Source organism: Falco peregrinus, chromosome 7 (genome assembly GCF_023634155.1).
Source record: "Falco peregrinus isolate bFalPer1 chromosome 7, bFalPer1.pri, whole genome shotgun sequence".
Taxonomy (NCBI): domain Eukaryota; kingdom Metazoa; phylum Chordata; class Aves; order Falconiformes; family Falconidae; genus Falco; species Falco peregrinus.
Genome location: NC_073727.1, coordinates 78340811 through 78359907, shown reverse-complemented (window position 1 = coordinate 78359907; position 19097 = coordinate 78340811). Strand labels below are relative to the sequence as shown.

Sequence of the window (19097 nt, the reverse complement as noted above, 5' to 3'; positions counted from 1 at the left end):
ATACCTACATTTAGATACCTAATGGTGGGGATGATGGATCCTCTCTGCAGAGTTAAAAGTCAGGACATTAGTTCTTGTGCTTATACTATAGCTGTGTTCCAAAATACCCATATCCAATGATCATAATGACCAAAAAGTCTAAACAGAAGAGAACATGAGCAAGACCTGACATTTCAGCCTTCATTTTTAAAAGCTTTGTTTTTCTGGCTATGTGTTTATCTCTATGTACAGTTTCTAATTATTTGAATAGAAACATATTGTCCTAAGGGCTGATCATCTCTTGAAATATGCAAAATAATACAAAAAATAATTGATTTAATTAATTTAGGATGGTAAGAATGTTACTCAGAAACTAAATTTTCCAAACATGCATTATTATTCTAAGAATTCAATATATTTTTCTCTAAACTGGCTCCTTGAAACACAATATTCTCATGTTTCATTAGTAAGATGGAAATTAAATTTAAAAGAAAAAATGTTATTTACAATGTGAAAAAAACTTAAGGGTTTATATTTTCCAGAGTGCTCTCTAATTCTGTTGGTTCAGTTTTATGGCCACAAAGATTAGCAACTACCATAAAATGAGTGGACAAATAAAAACTATTGTATATTAATAGGTAGATCAATATATTGTATTCTACTGGGTGTCCAGTTGCAAACAGTTATGCCTGCAGTATTTTTGCAACTTCAAATGTTTGTAGATTCATAATTACACTTGTGAAATGAGAGCTGCATTAGATCTTGGCTGAAAATGCATCATACAACATTTTACGGCATTCTGGTAAGACAAATCTCTAACCACCATGTAAGCTATTCCCATTGATATGTTCTTAATAATTACTGACCATGAGTTTAAATAAAAAAAAAAAAAAAAGGAAGAACTGTGTTAACATAGGTCACAACTTTCTAAGTGCATTTTAATCACATGGCAGTTGATAAGCAATGTATAATTACAAGGTCAAAGTGATAGTAATATGCTAATTCCAGAGAAAACATGTAGAAACAAAGTGGAAAGTGGAAAACAGCTGAGGAACCCAACTGCCTGTACCATGCATACGACACAAAAGGAGGCCTCTACCACCTGTCTTGGGACACCTCTGTTTCTTCAGAGAAATGAAAGGGAAACTTTCCCTACAGAGCAGAAATCCATGGGTTTTTATGTTGGACTTTTGGTGGGACAGCAGCATGAGCTGATAGGAGAAGGATGCTTCCTACTGCTCAGGATCTTTACCTTTAGAGATGATCTAGTCATGCCCTGTGTGAAAAACATCGACAGAATGATCTTGAAAGTCCTGCTGCAGGTTTTGCTGCTCCACAGCGTCTGACAAAGTGTTGCCTTTTGAAGGTCTTGAAATCTTCTAAAATTATATTGAACTGAACATCAAAAATATTTTGAAACAAAGAAGGGAGGGCAAGCGATTTTTTATGGCAACAATAAAAGTTAATCCAGCTGGTCAGTTCTAGTCAATAGCATTTTAGGGCTTTACCTCAGCCCTTGCTTCTTACACAGTGCATACATAAGCCCACACATTCTTTACCTGGCTGGATTTGTTTATCTGGATCTGCTTGATACTCTGATTTTCTTACATGCACAATTTTTTTCATGTTCCTATCTTCAATTCGTTTCAGCACAACCTTACCAAAAGATGAAGTAATGCCACATATAATCAAGTACTTTTGAGAACCACAAAGGCAGACACAAAAGCCAAAACAGTTCATATCTGATCTACCCTAATATCTATTTTTTTCCTAGTATGTGGAATTAAGCTAGGTTTAGTTAGGTTTAATAACATAACGCTTTACAGCTTTCTGGACGAAAATACAGCTTTCTAAACCTACCATGTTTACCAAGTTAGAAGAGACTAAATATTTACTACCATATTTTAATATGTTTTATGACATTTTCTGTTATGTACTTAGTAGTCTCTTCTGAATATAAAAAAATGTTATACAGAAGGGTGATTCAGATTTGGTGTCTATATCGCATCTTAGAGGTAAGCTTGATACAAACACAGCTGATACAAATACAGTTTAAAAGATTAACTCTAATGGAGCAGTACATTATACTCCTAGATTTTCAGATACATTTTCCAAAGTGGCCTCAGGAATTTGAATTCCATGTAAGATGAAGTAATTATTCTCCCAGTTTTTACAACTAAGGTCGTCTTCTTTTTTAGGTCTCCTAGATGATCTTTATCACCAATGGCAAGAAATAGGCATTACCATAGGGTAATGTAGACCTCAGGGGGAGTGGATGGTATAGTGGCAGGTATGGCTACCTTCTTATGGAATTCTGAATGTTCCCTAGATACTTCACCTGTATGCCCAATCTTGACTGGATTTGAGTCTCTATATCTGACAAAAAGTATGTCAAAGATAGTATTGTAGATAGGTAGGAGAGGATACTACAGGAAAGTGACCTTAGCTATCCTGCTTCTGCGGTTGCATTAAATTGGAGAACTTCTGTGTACCACCTAAGATTTATTAACTAATACGCCTGAACTGAGGGTAGTAACTTCTGTAACAATGCAAACTTGCTTTGAAAGCACCAGAGTACTGAGTGGGCAAGCACTTAAACTACCTTTTAGAAATAATTTTGAAGATTTGTTGCAAGATTATACACATTCACTTTAACAAGCAAAAAGTGGATACTATTAGATTACTTGCAAAGCCCCACGCTTCATTTTTCAATTATTTTTTTTCTGTTAAATTATGTCTTGTAAAAAACTGATTCTACACACACAATATGAACAGCATGGAAAATATTTCACCTTCAAAGCTTGTAAAGACATCTCTTTAAAAGAAACTAAGATCTGATCTTCTGCCCAAACTTTTCAGTCGATCCACACACAAAACAAACTCAATTTTAAAAGAAATAACCATATCCCCTGTTTATGAAGTATCACCTACAGTTATAACAAATTAAAAACCAGATAAAGTCTGTTTCCTTACACAGGTGGGTCCAAACACTGTAGAGCAATAGCTAATGGCTTCAAATTTGCACATACAGTAGAATTTTTTTCCATCTGTAACTTCTTTCAGAGAGTAAGTATGTACCATATTTTTCTCATTGTCTTTTTCTTTCCCACCAAATGCTGTGTTTCATAATATTTGAAATGCTGGTGAAATTTATTTCTAGTTCTTAAGGAGGCCCAAGTATGAAACTAACTCCACCTTGCTAGTGATTTTGTGTAAGAGTTTAATAGGAATGGCAGTATTTGACACTTAGGTCTTCAGAAATGATGCAAATATTTTTCACTTTTATAATCTTTAAATCCCACAGAAAGATTGTAGTAATGAACTGGATCCCTTTTAAAAGTTTTTCAGTTCACTTTTGTGATCTGACTGGAATCTAGCGTACTCCACATGATGTCCACCTGTACCTATTGCACACATCAGTTCTATTAATGCCTGCACACACATGCAAAAACCCTAAATCAGTAAATGATGAACTGTTGGATGGAAGAATCCCAGATTTACACTAGTGAGAGCAGAATCAGACCTATGATATCTGAGACAGATATGATTGTCAGCAATAAAATGGCAAATATTTTCAACTGCATGTGCTTGCAGGTAGAGTCAATGATTATCACTCTTCTCTCACAGGAATAGTTTTTCTTCTCATAGCAACACAGTATTTTCCAGTGGACTTTACCTGGTAGGTCACAAAATCCTTTGCAGTTGTGTGGAATGTTAAATTTCCAGAACTATACAGTTTTATACAGACTGGCTCTGAAACTTTTATCTTGTTTACTAGGTAATAACGCTTCTGATAATATGAGAAAAGTGAAAAACAGTGTATGATCCCAAACAGTAATTTATACTGAAATAAAACATTAGCTTCACCCCTTAGAACAAGACACAATTTATTGTCTTACCATATAATTAGAACACCAGAGCATGCAATTTGTTTATGCAACCACTGACCTCTAAAGAGCTCATTGATATTGTGGATCCAGTTTCACTTCTTGATAATCCTGCATTGTCATCCAGCTCTGAGGCAATAAAATTCTTCACTGCTGTGCGGGGCTCAAATGGTAAATTCTGCATATGTTCTTGGGTGGGAAGATGCTGGTCTAAATTGATATTAAATTGGTCCATTACAGAGGGATTCATATTGAACTCTGGATTAACTTTGTAGTGCAACAGCCTTTCATGAGGCAACGTATCCATGCCTATATTCATTTTGCTTTCATCTTTCAGTGATGGCTGGGTATTTACTGAGCCCCGGGGCATGACTATATAGTCGCTTTCTATCATCCGCTCTTGAGGATGGACTATGTCCATATCCGCACCTCTCAAATTATCATCAGTGCATAAATACACAGTCCTCCGCAGCTCACTGTTGTCTTTTTTCAAGCACTGATTGGCCAGTTCACTCATACTCATAGGCATGTGGAGAGCTGTTGGTTGCTGGATGATGACTTTGGAGATGATGTTTCCAGGCAAGGTAGAATAGCTCATTCCTTCAGGGTTTGGTCCCTTCTCCTCCTCTTCATCATTTAGTGAAATTCTAGAAAGTGTTCCTGTTATAGTAGCTGCTCGGCAAGGTCCGATGTCTTTATGCAGAACTGTGGGTCCAGAGAACAGAATTCTTACAACATGAAACTGTGTCTGCCTAATGCTGCTTTTTCTGGTGGCTTTATTTAGCAGCGCTCCCCTTACCAATGCATCTTCTTAACTCTTTTTCTATCCACATAATAACTTTTGTTCTATAAATATTGTTTTGAGATGGTTTGTGGTTTCTTTTCTATGAAAACATCTCTCAATCTGCCATGTATAATGGACACAGACCTCTGACTAAGCCTCAGCCACTTATATACATTGAAAACACTCCATCTATTTCTACTGTTTTACATAGATCTTAGGTGACCTGAAACTTAAGCAAAAGCCTGCCATGTGGAACTCAATTAAGGGTTTCCAAAAAAATTACACTACGGCATCTGTACTGCCATTATTAAGTCCACACAACCTCCCGGAAAATGTCAAACAGATTGTAAGGCAGAATCAAGTTGTCAATCCATTGTAATGACCTACCATAAGATTATAACTATGAACATATGTTCCTGAGAGCCTAAATGTTTCTTTTCACTGACTTTTTAAAGCTTTTCTGTGTTAAATTGTTTTTTAAATAAAAGTGACGAAAAAGTAACCACATTGGGATGAAATTCTGTTGGTATTAGGAAGACATATTTTGCTGCATCTGAAAGGTTATAAAGGATATAAACATGTCTCATAAAATAGCCATAATCCACTTTTGTTGTAGGCCTAAACCTTCCTGGTCAAATCTGTAGCAACACCCAGCAATTTTTTGTTGCGATAAGTGCCACATGTAAAAGTTATTAATCATGTCATAGAATACAAAATTTCCAGGAGCACTGAAGAATGTGTTCAAAAGCAAAGCATCTATTAAATCACAGTTATTGATCTTAAAAAATAAATATAAGTCTATAATTCAACATTTGTAATGAAAGAAAAAGGATAGATAAGAAGGAAAAAAATTAAAGCAACCAATTACAGGGCTTATTCCAGTTAGGTGCAAAGATTTTCTTGCCCCAGTTGAAAATATTTTAGTTCACCAGTGCTAGTTTGTGCAATAGAATCCAGCTCATGGGCTGAGACCATAAGACAACTTGAAGTATCTCAGATGTTACATTTACATCCCTTTTGGTAGCCTGAGGGCTCTGATGACCCAGATACCCTGGTACCTGTCAGTTTACTGCCATGTTCCACAGCAATCACCTCATAAGGCATCCCGCTCTCCTACCTCACACAGAACTGCCTCTTTTTTCCATTATGAAAAGAGCAATTTACCACTAAACAGTGCACAAATACCCAGCTTCAGTGTGGCTGTTTCATTATTTCCTAGCACACTTATTAAGACACTTCAAATAGTGACCTATCTTAAGTCTTCCATTAAAAGAAACTGCATTTGAACATTTATCTAGTAAAGCTTGTTCATAAATGTATTCAAAGTCCATCTCCTTAAGGATGACGCTGACAGGGCTCTCTGTGCTGCAGAGCTGTGTTGGCAACTGTAAGAAGTAGGAGCTACATGCACTGATGCTGGATGTTTGTCTGCACTGGATGGTGGCAGACATACCTTTGCATTACAGTGTACGGTCCTGCTTCCTTCAAAACACCTGTGCATATTAAAAACTAATCCGTGTGGAGGAACTATTGCCATGTTGCAAGAAACCAAACTGGCAGTGTTTTAAGGATGAGTGACTGGAAACTCAAACTTTCCTGTAATGAAGTCTGCCTTCTTGGCTCCCCATATAGCCAGCACAGGCAGGCGGTGTCCTTCAGGTGGGTGACACAGAACAGCCAACTCAGGCTGCTGCCCTGACTCACCCTGTGGAGAGGACACCGCCTCTCTCTTTCTCTCTTCATTGAAAACGGAGGATATCTAGGCAAGACTGCCTCCCTTGGAAAAACTGTCATTTGAGAATATCTCCTAGATTTAAACATTTCTATAGGGTTTAAATGGTCATCTATTTTATACTTCATTTAAGAAAGACTGGCAAGTGACTTGCTTAAAATGTGCTATTTTTAATACGCAGAAACAGATATAGCTGACTACTTAGAGATCACACCACTGAAGTGTCTTTAAAAAAACCCAACTTCTTCCACTGAAGTGGAATCAAATTTCATTTTCCTGATATGATGTTGCTTAAGCTACTGTTGATTTCACTTAGAGTCCTAAAAAACTCACCCTCTTGAACACCAATTGATGCATCTTCCATATGCATAGCTGTTAAGGTATATTCTATTTGTATATTTTTTTGATAGCAAAATGACTGTTTCAAATTTGCATGTGTACCAGGGCGAAGAAAGTTTTTTGCGTTAAGGTTAATCTTCCTTCCCAAACTTCCCTCCTTCCATTTGCTTTCTAACAGACAATCACACCTTTGGCTGCTTCCCAACCGCTGAATTCTAGCAAAAAGCTTTTGTAAAAAAAAATGAAATAAATGTATTTGTACAGTGGCATAGCTTTTTTGTTTATATTATAAATATTTTCTGTAAACAATTAAGCACTGGTATTTTTCTGGCTTTTATTTCATAAGGAAATAGCACAAGGCTTCTTTTTGCTGGCTAAATACTCTGTCAGTGTTCTTACCTGACCGACAAGCAATGTCCACGTCCTTTTCAAAGTCAGTCTGTAACAAGAAACAACGAAACAGGACAGCCATTATTAATTGAAAACTGAACCACAGTACCTTTTTGCCAACTAGCGCTTCCAAAATGTCCTACTTACAGAGTCATAGTCTCTTAAAAGTGGTTTCTTGTTGCTGAGAAGGTGAAGTGTATTGTTTTACAACAGCAGAGCTTTACAAAGTTTCCTAAAGTATAACTGGGTGGTTTTCAAAGTATGCTGCCTGACCAGAAAAAATAAAATAAAATAGGTGGAAGTAGGGTATATAATTTTAATAAAACGATACAGTGTATAGTTTTTTTATGATTATGGAAGAGTAACTTCTACATCTCATCGAAGGATCATCTTTAAGGAAGCTTTTCATAGTAATTTTATAAACAGAAGTATGAAAAACAGCCTGCAATACAAATTACTGTGAATAAGTAATCTAATTAGTCCACCCTGTCTGAAACTTCATTAATTTGTTATGAAGTGGTTATTTGTTATATAACATTCTGTCCATCCTTGCTACTAATGTAATCACAAACTTTGTACTCCCTAAGAACAGCTAATATTTATTTTATCAGGCAAAAATGAATTGTAAGAGCTAAGAATGAATTTTTACAGTTGAAAATCCAAGCACACTTTTCCTAGTTACACAAAACTATTTATCCTGTTAGAGAATTCAATTTTTAATTAAACTTTTTGTGGAATTAAAAATGTATTACATGAAAAATATTTAATAAAACTCATCTCTTTCTTGTGAAGCCCAAAGGCTGGATTCTTTCCGAGTCACCATTTTTGAAGGGCATCTTATTGCTGAGGCTTGCATTTTTTAGGGCCTGATCCTGTCCTCATTACAGTCAATGACAAATTGTCGTTGAAATGTATCACCTAACAATGTTAGTAAATCCAAATTGGCATACTGAGCCACTGACAATCTCCTTAATCCAATCCACTAAACAGACTCCCCCTCTAGAATCTCTAGCATCTTCTCCTTGTCTGACTTACTTTGAGAGGAACATTTTTCAAGGCCCCATGAAGGGAGAACTCTTGAAACACATCAGTGCTCTTTACATCAACAGCAGAAAAAGTCACAGTGTATTTTTAGATTACTTTCTCATTCTGTTACGTAAGAATCTTTTGTCATAAAGAACACTGGTGGAAGACACTAATTCACTGTGCTCCGCTAAATGATCACACCAATAATTTAAAACCTACTAAGAGATTTAAGCAAGCAGATAATGACCTAAACAGAGTTATGCTTAAGAATTGTGTTAATATTTCAGCTGTGCATACTTGCCATGTACAGCACTAAGTTATTTTCTTTGGGATAGGAATCCTAAATTAATAGTTAAAGAAGAAAATAAAAGCTAACCATGATTTGAGCATGTCCATTAGGAAAAGAACTTGAAGAATCTGCATTGATTGGATCTTGGCAATTTCTCAGTCGACATCTGAATGCGTCTTGAACCTGTGAAAACAGTATCTTATACTGATTGTAGTGCAACATCATATATTCTACTCCTATTAAATATTAAACTAAACTGTATGGAATACAAGACATGACTTTTCTTTAGCATACTTAAGAAATCAGAAGCAGTAAACTTATTTCCACCATTTCATATATTTGCTGTATTTTGTGGCCGCGGCAAAGCCTGTCAGTCTATCAAATCAAGACCACATTTGTCTATGATCAGTATTAACTAGCAGTCAAGTCAAATCTATCTTGGGTCACAGGATTTGGCTTTGCCTTCTCTTTCAGTTTAGTACAAGTCTGAGAGCAGGATTAATAGATGTACTATTAACCGCTGCAAAAAAAAAAGTATCTTCTGCTTGATATGTGTAAGATTCTTGACAGATAGTTCTTTAACAGTTGCTACAATCTGATACATAGTGCTCTCCTAATCATACTTTAAAGAATAAGTCAATTCAAAATATGTTAATGATTCCAGTTATAATCTCTAACTCCATGTTACAGGGAATCTCATATATGTCTTCTAGGAGTGAGGCTCTTCAGATCAGGTAAACGTCTTCAGTGTGAGCACCAAAAGAAGAAGATTGGACTGTTTGCACAGAGTGTGGTTTCTTGAAACAAAAAAAAAAAAAGGAGCTTAGAAATTACTGTTTACTAATATGATCCATAAAGTAAATTTTAAGATTGGTCCCTAAAACACATATATATTTGAAGAATTATCTATGTTTACTTTGATTTGGGGCAGAAAGTATGTCTAAGTAAACACTGTTATGCAACTCTTGTCAAAAAGCTGTAATTCAACTGAGAAGCACATTCAAAAGAAAAATGCAGCTCCTGTTTTCCGACAGTAGGATACAGACTTATTTTGCTGATTTCTCATAGGTAATGCAGTAAGGGCAGCAAAGCAACTTTTGAATGCAAAGTTTTAAAACGTGAATTTTGATTCCAGAAATGCAAGCATCTGTGTTAGGAACCTGATTGCAAAGTGTGACTTGGAAAATGAGAACTTAGGTGATCTCTAATAAAAAACCAAAATCTAATATCATTGCTTGTTTGAATATGAAAGTACTCTCAACAGAACACCTACAAATAACTACGTTCCATTTATTATTTGTAGAAATTACTTAATGTCTTATTCAGAATAATTAAAAGGGAGAAAATAATATTCTACTCATGGACATTTTGTGAACAGCAGAAGAGGATAATTCATTAACTGTTGCTGATGAAAAGCTGTCCCCTTTCAATACATTGTATTCTATTGTAAGCTGTTTAAAAGCTTTCACAAAAGGAAAAATGAAATAAAAAATCATACAATATTGCAGTGCTATCAAAACTAGCCAGCTGTAACAAGGCTTTTACTAGGCCACACCAGCCCTATCATGCCTCAGCACCACCACCAGTCTCACACAAGGTTTCAAGATTACATCTACTATCCATGCTGTTTCTTCATCCTCTTCAGGCCAGTCCACGCTGCTCCTCTTCTAACCATCCTCCCCTTCTTGCCTACACCTGGGGCTCTCTTCTCTCTGCTTCCTTCACCCCTTCCAGGGCTCTCTCTGTACAGTACTCATCCTCATATGGTCCTTAGAGCTATTTAACCATTTAGCAGGAACCAGCCACAGCTGCACATTATCCACGTCAGCCAACCTGCCGCCCCTGAAGCCAGCCCACAGCTGTATGTTATCAGTGTTAATTAACCTGCCTTTTAAAGTGTTCAACTCTTAAATTGGTAAGAGTGCTCTGCAGTCTTGATAAGCCACTGTTGCAGGTGGAAGAAAACTAATACAGAGCAGAAAGAAGAATGAAGAAAGGTGGGAAGGTTTGGATTGATTTCAGAACACTGAGAGAGACTTCCCACATGTGGTAATGTAAAGTGTGCTTGACCTGTATCATGATTCTGAATCTGAATCAGATTCTGATTAACCACTTGCTGTGGTTTTCCATGTGTTTGATGTTAATTTAATTTGGCATCTCCCAGTTGTTGCAATCCTAATCCGAGTCTTCTCTCACTTTATCAATGCTGAAGTCAGGTCACACTTTGGAGTTTTATACTTTTGGGTAAGCACTGGCACAGTCATTTGACACACGCAAAAAAATCTCTCCTTCTAAAGCATCCCCAGGTGTGCTGAATCTCATCTCAAGCCTCATGATGCTTGACCCCAAAGCATTATTATTTCAGAACAGACTGTGTGATCTCACTCTATGCACTGGGCCTCCTTATTTTGGGGTTTCTGCATTCATGAAGCTTCCCCAGTATCTTCATTTTCTTCCTTCTTCCATATCTCCAGAGATCTCAGGAATCTCATGTCCTACTTTTACTACCTTCTATGCTAAAGGGGTGAATCTTGATGTCAGTTTCCTTTAAATGTGTATGTTTCTTATAATGTTTTTGACATGCAAGCAGCGTATGATTTGAACATGCGGAACGTCAAATGTAGCTGTATGTGGCTCTATCTGTTGTATAGACATCTGTTGCAACTTCTAGGTGCCCTTACATGTCAGACACAGAAAAGTTGATTCTAAATACCAGCTTATTTTTCTAAACTGCTTCTTCAGACTTGTTTGAGTCTGTAAAGGCTGCACTGTCTTTACATTTTCCTTTGAAATATAATCTTGTTCTTCCCCCTGCCTTTTAACATGAAGTTACAAGATTTTCTTAGAGCCAGGCAGAGCAGGAGAGACAGATGTGATGAATGTGTGGATACCAGGGAAGTGGTTTCCTTAGCAACAGTAACCAACTCCAAGATTTTGTAACTTACCCTCTCCCTACTCATGTACTCTTTATTTTTCTCCTGCAATACAGAAATGTGGGCTTTAGATGCCAATAATGCATTTAATCCAAATGCTCTCTAGTCAGCAGAGCACAGCAAAAGAAGAAAATACTTGTGGGTTCCTCCCATCACCAGCATTAACATGAGTTACTCAGTGCAATTCGAATTATCTTTAAAGCATCTTGTGTTCAAGCAGGTCAGGCAAACTGTTTTGCTTTGATGGAGAAGCTTCAGTGCTAATGTCTCCTATCATGCTCTGTTCTGTGACACATACCTCACCATCTTCCAACGGCCAATCAGCTATTTAAACAGCAGGGAGAGGAAAACCAACCCAAAACCGACTAGGCTTTCTGAGCTAAGAAGGCAGCATAATATCTAACTCTTATTTTGCGTTTTTTCTTTCCTAATTTACAAATGGTCTTTAAGAGGTCTTATGCTTAAGAAGTATTGTATTTATCTTGGAAGTTAGGAAACAGAAGTATAGAAAGATTTAATGTCTTTCCAAAGGACTCTGAATTGATGGAGGGCAGAAATAGACGCAACACATCACTTAGTTCTCCTCTAGTTGTATGTCTTAATCAGGGAACATCCCTGGCTTCCTAATGCAGCCCTTGTCACACAAGATCTTCAATACAGCATACTAAAGAAAGCAAAAAATGTTTCCATCATTTATGTTTATAGCAATATAGCTAAGAGCAAAAATGGGGGATTTATATATATATAACTGTAAAAGTTTGTGTCTTTTTTGTAATGTAACAACAATAAAGGCATAGTAAAGCAGGGCTGTCCTCGTCTTTGTTCAAATTTTATGGTGATATATTCCACCCCATATTTTTTTTCCTGACAGTCAGAATTATTGTTTTGCCTGTGCTGGCATGCTATAAATACTAGATCAATCCTATAGGCTATAACTGAGATAGCTTTGTAGCTGTCATCAAGAGTGACAAATAAGTTGGCAGGGTTTCCCTGACAGGCACTGGCAGAGCAAAATGCTTTTGCAGAAAACCAAAAGTAACAGTCTATTCTTTCAGCGGGGAGGTACCTTGTGCAGTGCAAAGTCTGCATTGCACACTGTGCATGATCTCCACTGCCTTGGCTTGTACTCACCTAAGGGTCTCTGGAGCTAGAAAGCTAGGCTGTCTAGAGCCAGACTGAAACATAACTTACTGGGGTTACATCTCTTTCTGCATAGAAACTTGTTGCAGTAAACAATTATGTCTTTGCTGCTGCAAGCTGGTCTATATAAGTGCAGACCATACGGATTTTTGAAACAAAACTTTCAATTTGTTGAAAAAATGTTGAAAAAAAGTTTCAAGTGCATCAACTTTTAATACTTTGTAAAATTTACAAAAACTTTGCTGTTCCTGAAAAACATTCTATTCATTTTCTTTTCCCATATGAAAAAAAAAAAAAATATCTTAATTAGTTCGTCAAATGTTTTGCCCAGTTTACACTTTATATCTGAAGGACTAAAGAAGATTCAATATATTATGTCAAATATGGTTCAAACAGCAATATGCCCAGGCTTCTTTGTCTTCCACCACCACTATCATCATCTTGACTCGTGATAATCTAGTGGTAGTGAATAAGTTGTCTCTGTACATTTACTTCTGCCTAAATTGTCATGACTGAAGAAAAAACCTCCTCTTTTTGATATGGGATGACATCATATCCAAGTGCTTTTTGGTCCTCATTGGGAAATCTCTTGAGGTCATTTTTTAAAATACTGTGTAGTTAGATTAATTAGCTGTTTTACCAAATGCCTTCTAGAATTTCAGTGTTAGGAACAGGAGGTGTAACTGCCAAGACTGGCTTGCGGGAACAACTCCTTTAAGTAGTCAAATGAAATAATGATTCTTTGCAGTTAGTCGAGATATGTATATGTGATTTGCTAAAAGAGTGAATAAAATAAACCATAACTAGCTGATTGCCTACACACAATTAAGATTCTAAAAGTGGTTCAAATCAAGGTACCCTACAAATTTCAACACTAAGTTTACTTCTAGAAAAGACTAATTCCACCTCTATCACCACAGTCCTACCTGTGAGTAGGGTTAGACAAGAATGTTTCTATGAGATGTTCAGCAACATTGAAGTGTTCCCTGGGAATGAAGCATTTGCAGCAAATAGCTGTCATTAGAGTAGAAAACATGTCTTGAGTTCAAGGCTTGGGGCATAGTGGGAAGATGCCTGTTCAATTTCACCTTAAGCAGTTAAAACATTTTTTTTCCCAAATAAATTCCTGCATTAGTGCACTGAAGCAGATTTTAATGTCCAAATATTTTTGATTTTATACAATGCTGTGTTATGTTACTTTTGGAATTCCTCATGGATTTTGGTCTGCTTTTTTATGAAATCAATGATTGATAACCAGGTATGCACTACAACCTCTCTGCATCCTCACAAAGGACATGAGGAAATGGAATTAGGACACAAGGAAAGGGAATCAAGTTGCATCAGGGGAAGTTCAGACTGGACATTAGGAAAAGGTTCTTCACTGAGAGGGTGGCTGATCACTGAAACAGGCTTCCCAGGGAAGTGGTCATGGCACCAAGCCTGCCAGAGTTCAAGGAGTGTCTGGATGATGCTCTTAGTCACGTGATTTAGGTTTAAGTAGTCCTACGAGGAGCAAGGAGTTAGACTTGATGATCCTTATGTATTCCTTCCAACTTAAGATATTCTATGAGTCTACAAAAGTTCATAATTTTTATACTGCTTTGTTTTTGAAGGTTTCATCTGCAACCTTGAGCTAAAGATATATATTTTGAAATCAAAAGGATTCCTTATGACAATAAGTGGGAAGTGGTATGTCCTTTCCAGGCTTATTAATATGTCCCAATGGGAATAAAAATGTCACAAGATGGAATAACCAGTATGTAACTGCCATTTTTTCTACCAAAGAATCTAAGTAAAAATAGTTACAGTGTCTTAACATTTTACTAAAAGAATATATGAAATGATGGCTTTCAGTTCTACAGATGAGAATACCCTCTTTCACAGATGTAAATCATATGGAGGAAGAAAATGCCGTAGAAAATAAGGGCACAGCAAGACAGTTTACATAAAATAGATTTCCCTTGACTATTATCTGTCTTACTCTGCACGTATTTTTATCCTGAGAAATATATATATATATAAGGTATTAAAGAACATAAGCCCCTTCCATTATGAAAGCTGCTAAACTAAGAAAAACAAAAGTTCATAGCCTCTAACAGCTTGAATAAAGTAGAAGGGAGTCAGCACAATGGAAAGTGCTATTTTATGTAAGATATTGATAAGCTTTTTCCTTAGGATTGGAAACTTAATTCTTTGATAAGATAATCATGTATGTATATTGTGTAGTATAGTGATAGTGATTTAAAGTTCATGCAAGGTGGTACACTACTGGAAGATTGAAATAAGATATGTCACTCATAAATTCTTTTTCATTAATATAGTGAGTTTGAATGTTTAAAGGGTGTGAACAGTGGAAAGGGAAACGACTGTGTGAGATTTGCCACTTGGCATTGGCAACAAACCTTTCCTGAAACATCTTCCTGGTTTCTTAGTCCTGAAGTGCTTTTGAGTAACTCTTGATAATCAGAAGGAACCATAGCAGACAGTGTAATTTGGTTCATTGTGGTGGTAAATCAGGGAATCATAGAACGGTTTGGGTTGGAAGGGACCTTCAAAGACCACCTAATTCTAACCCCCTGCCATGGGCAGGGACATCTTCCACTAGACCAGGTTGCTCAAAGCCCCATCCAGCCTGGCCTTGAACACTTCCAGGGATGGAGTATCCTGAAGCTGATAGATGGCTAATGCATAGGTATGCTGGTGGACCAGATTACTGCTCTCCAGCCCAGCTCCTCCTGCTCATTTTTGCTAGATGATTCTACTACCACAGATCTGCCAGCAAAGCCATTGTGTTACTGCTCTCAGACTGATCTATCTCAATACAAATGTAGGGTTAGTTAGCAGGTTAGGTAGATTAGGGAAATTGTCACCAGAGCCAGGTGAAAGAGTACTTGTGTGATAGCGTTGACATTGTATTTCAGTGATGACGAATTCTGCAGTGTGTGACACTGAGCTGTGAAGGGCAGGTCAGGGGTACTAGCTTTTCCTTGCTGTTCTCAAAGCATTCATCTGTCTTCATCCTCACTGTCTCTATAACTTAAGTATGTAAATGAGTTTGCAGAACTGAAAGGGTAGATCTTCTTCAACATAACAGCTTATCTCCTTGTGTCCTCTTTCAGGGACAGCGTAAGCAGAAATCATTTTGTGTTTGAATCAGTTTTAGAGACTGTAAAAATCTATAGCTTTTGGCCTTCAGGAAAATGACATTGATGTCAGTATTTCCCCATAGTCACAATATTGGGAAAGCCTAACACTTAAAAATAAACTGAACTTGGGACTGATTAAAAGCCAGCATGAACTAAATGGGTACAGTTTTACACTGAAACTAACATTCTGCACCTGGTATTACTTGATCTTCCCTCTCTATCTTTCACTTGTTCCTCTACATCTCACCATAAAATACTTTTCTCTTTCTGTGAAACATTTCTGCAGAGCAAGCTGTATATAACGTTAAAGACCAGTTGAGAGATTAACAGTAGCACAGCCCTTTAGAAAACTGGGAAGCCATTCCTCACCTCCCTTCGGAGAATACAATGGACCATGACAATAACAAAGCCTTGTAATGAATCAAATACTGCAAAAAGTATCTGAAATAATATTGATCTTTTGTCTGTCATGGCCAGAACTGCAGACATCCAAGTCAGGGCCAGAAGTGGCAACACCACGCAGGAACTCCAAAGGGATGCCCTATTGAAAGAACAAGAAAAGCAGCACTTCAATATTGTAAAAAATTAGTAAAAGTTCACTATTAAAATAAAACATATTTAAGGATGGCACTTTATCAAGTTAACTTGAAAATCACAGATAAGAATGTAAGTGTCGGTACTTTATGTTCTAAAGAATAGCCTGTATTCAGTTAATAAACACAGTTGCAATATTTTTGCTTTTCGTTAAAAAGTATTTAAATATGCTCAGCACTCTATATACAGTGTTAGCAAACACAGTTGTCATCATCAAACTATTGTCTCACATGCACTGTATAAGATTTGTAACAAGAAGATGTAAATGATCAGGACTAACATGGCATTACTGGCGGTGGTGGCTGACAAAGCTGTTGTTGAAACTACTCCACACTTGGCACATTTGAGCGTCAAACCGCTATGAGGCTCACTCATCTGACTGCAAACAAACAGAACACCCACAAAAAGAACAAAATATTGAATTGTCACCAAAAAACATTGCTACTGAAATTTAGCTTTTAAATATGACGTCATGCAGAAAAAGTAAGTAGACTTACTCAGGATGAATGCTCTATGTTGTTGCAAAACTGTACTTTGTACTTTACATTATTGTTAGCTTTAAATGTTAATGCTATGGGGCTTCATTTCATGCAGACTCTATTTCTTCCATTTAAGCTAAAAAAGGCCCCAAATGTCCAGTGATCAAAACTGCTCAGTACACTGAAGTAAACATAAGCACGTGCTAGGATAGACACACAAAGTGAAATCCCTCTATTCAGACCTGTTGTATCCAAACTTGCTTGAGAATGAGTATAGGACACTTAAAGGAGGAGTATGAAGCAGTACAACTATAGAGCGTTAATAGGGAAAGAAACCTGCAAAAAGTATTCAAGCATCAAATCAGTATGGGCATACTGTACAGTCAGATTTTTACTAGTGACCTGAATGGCCCACTAAGATCTGGAGTGATTTTATACGTGCCGTATAAAGGTCTGAATACAGGGCTTGAAATGTATGGAATCTGATGAGATAAATATCAGTTGGTACTAAAAAAGGGTGACCTGTTTTGCACTTTAATAAAACACAGTACACAAACATTAAGCTCAAAGCATTTTGTATGGACAATTGTACCTCAGCACCTGTCAGAAGAGTTAAAGGGCAAAACCTGGAATTTAAATTTTCTTTTACGTACAGCATGCATTCAACTTCCTAAGTCAACTACATAAAGACTTTTGCTATTCTTTCTTTTTCGGCTATCAGATCCAGAGATTACCACAGCTGACTGAGATGCGACAGGAAGGGGGCTTTACCTATTTCCAGCTGGAAAGTGCTCAACGTGGTGAAGACAGGTAACACTTCAGTTTTGTCCCAGTTATTTCAACCAACAGAGCTACCTTTTATTGCCAAACCCAGCATTCACAAGATTTTTAACATACTGCCCAAATCAACGTTGAACTCCAGTGTTTTCCATTTTGATAAACTGAATGATGATTTTCCATAAAAAAGTGTAGTAGTTTTCCATAAAAATGTAGGGTTTATTCCGTAAAAAAAACATTGAGAACTATGACCTTGTATAAGGTGACTATGGGGTGTGAAAAGAACTCAGTGAATCCAGTTTACACCAAATAAAGATCTGCATTAATGAATCAACTTGAAAAATTGGGTAAGCTTAACCTCAGCTTGGGAAAACTGTCTTTGCTTGGCAATACATCTATGTTATCAGACTGGATTATTCTCTTTGCCATTATAGACTGGCTCTGGATCTTGCAAGTAATAGAACTTGATGTGTATATAGACTAAATAGAATCTTTCTGTCTGGGCATATGCGTGTGCTATACCTTATGCCAGGAAAGTGATTGATACACGTCAAAGACACTTGTTGATTCTCTATATGCTTATTAAGGTGGAAAAACCCATATGGAGTTAGCATATTTTGATCCATTCACTGCTTTAAATCCTACATAAATGATTTCTACAGCTGAATTTTAGACTGAACTTTTGACTGGTGTAAGTCCAATGTTTGCCAGAAAGAATGAAGTTGCCTTCCTGAGCGTGGTTTGCAGGAGGTAATTTGAGAAATGAGTGACAATGCCCTTTCTACCGGAGATCAAATGCTGCACCAATGTCTATGCCCCAAAGAATGACTCAAGACTTTTCATCTGCCAAGTAGTATCAAGGAATGCTGTTGCCAAGCCACCATTTCATACTATCACAAATGTTAAGATTGTTTCCCGATGAGGGCATCTATGTGCTTCCCCAGAATAGCTGGATCGTTTCTGACAGAATAATTTCTAGTTCTTTATCCATTTACTTTAAAATAAATTACTTTTTACTAAGTTGTGCGGTGTTAGAAAGCAAGCTATTTGTTTCATCAGGAAAGTATACTGTAAGCAAATAGATTTCTACAGCAGACAACTGAGTAGCTGGAAAAAAAAATGATGCCATTTCAGCTTGGATATCCTTAGAAAATGTACAAAGCAAAACTTGTGGCTGCCTCAACCCCTTAAATCACTGGAATTCCATAAGATGTGAATTTGAATTGGTGATTACTAAGTTATTACTACTCTTGCAATAATTTGGGTAGTTTTAAAATACTCTGGATTTCAACAGTGTTATTACACAGTTAAGAATGTTGATGAAGCAATGTAGAAAAAAGTAAGGTTAAGAAATTAATACTTTGTAATGTAAAAAGAGAAAAAGAGAAGAAACAAAATGAAAGCTTTTGGTAGATATTTGTCAGAATAATGGTGAAAGAGCTGAAAACCAAAAAGATTTAATTGAATTAATATTAAATGCAAACCACACCAGCTGAAGTATTTATCATAAATTTGCTCATCTAACCAATGAATTGAACTTATTAGGAATGCTACTGTTAGTGAAATGGTAAAATGATTCAAAGTGAAGCTGTAATAAAGTTA

General features: G+C 36.7%; 1 protein-coding gene across 5 annotated transcripts in view; it reads right to left on the bottom strand.

Annotated features, from left to right (window-relative positions):
• ADGRB3 (adhesion G protein-coupled receptor B3) overlaps positions 1 to 19097 on the bottom strand; it is a 466094-nt gene that overhangs the window by 17580 nt on the left and 429417 nt on the right. For 4 of the 5 annotated variants that reach the window (XM_055811100.1, XM_055811097.1, XM_055811096.1 and 1 more), the window contains 5 exons: positions 16520 to 16618; positions 16015 to 16186; positions 8514 to 8609; positions 7121 to 7160; positions 3928 to 4571 (listed from right to left, as the gene is read on the bottom strand). In XM_055811100.1, coding sequence (XP_055667075.1) covers positions 3928 to 4571; positions 7121 to 7160; positions 8514 to 8609; positions 16015 to 16186; positions 16520 to 16618 — 1051 coding nt within the window. The remainder of the gene's footprint in view (positions 1 to 3927; positions 4572 to 7120; positions 7161 to 8513; positions 8610 to 16014; positions 16187 to 16519; positions 16619 to 19097) is intronic. The other variant, XM_055811098.1, reaches the window with a different exon arrangement.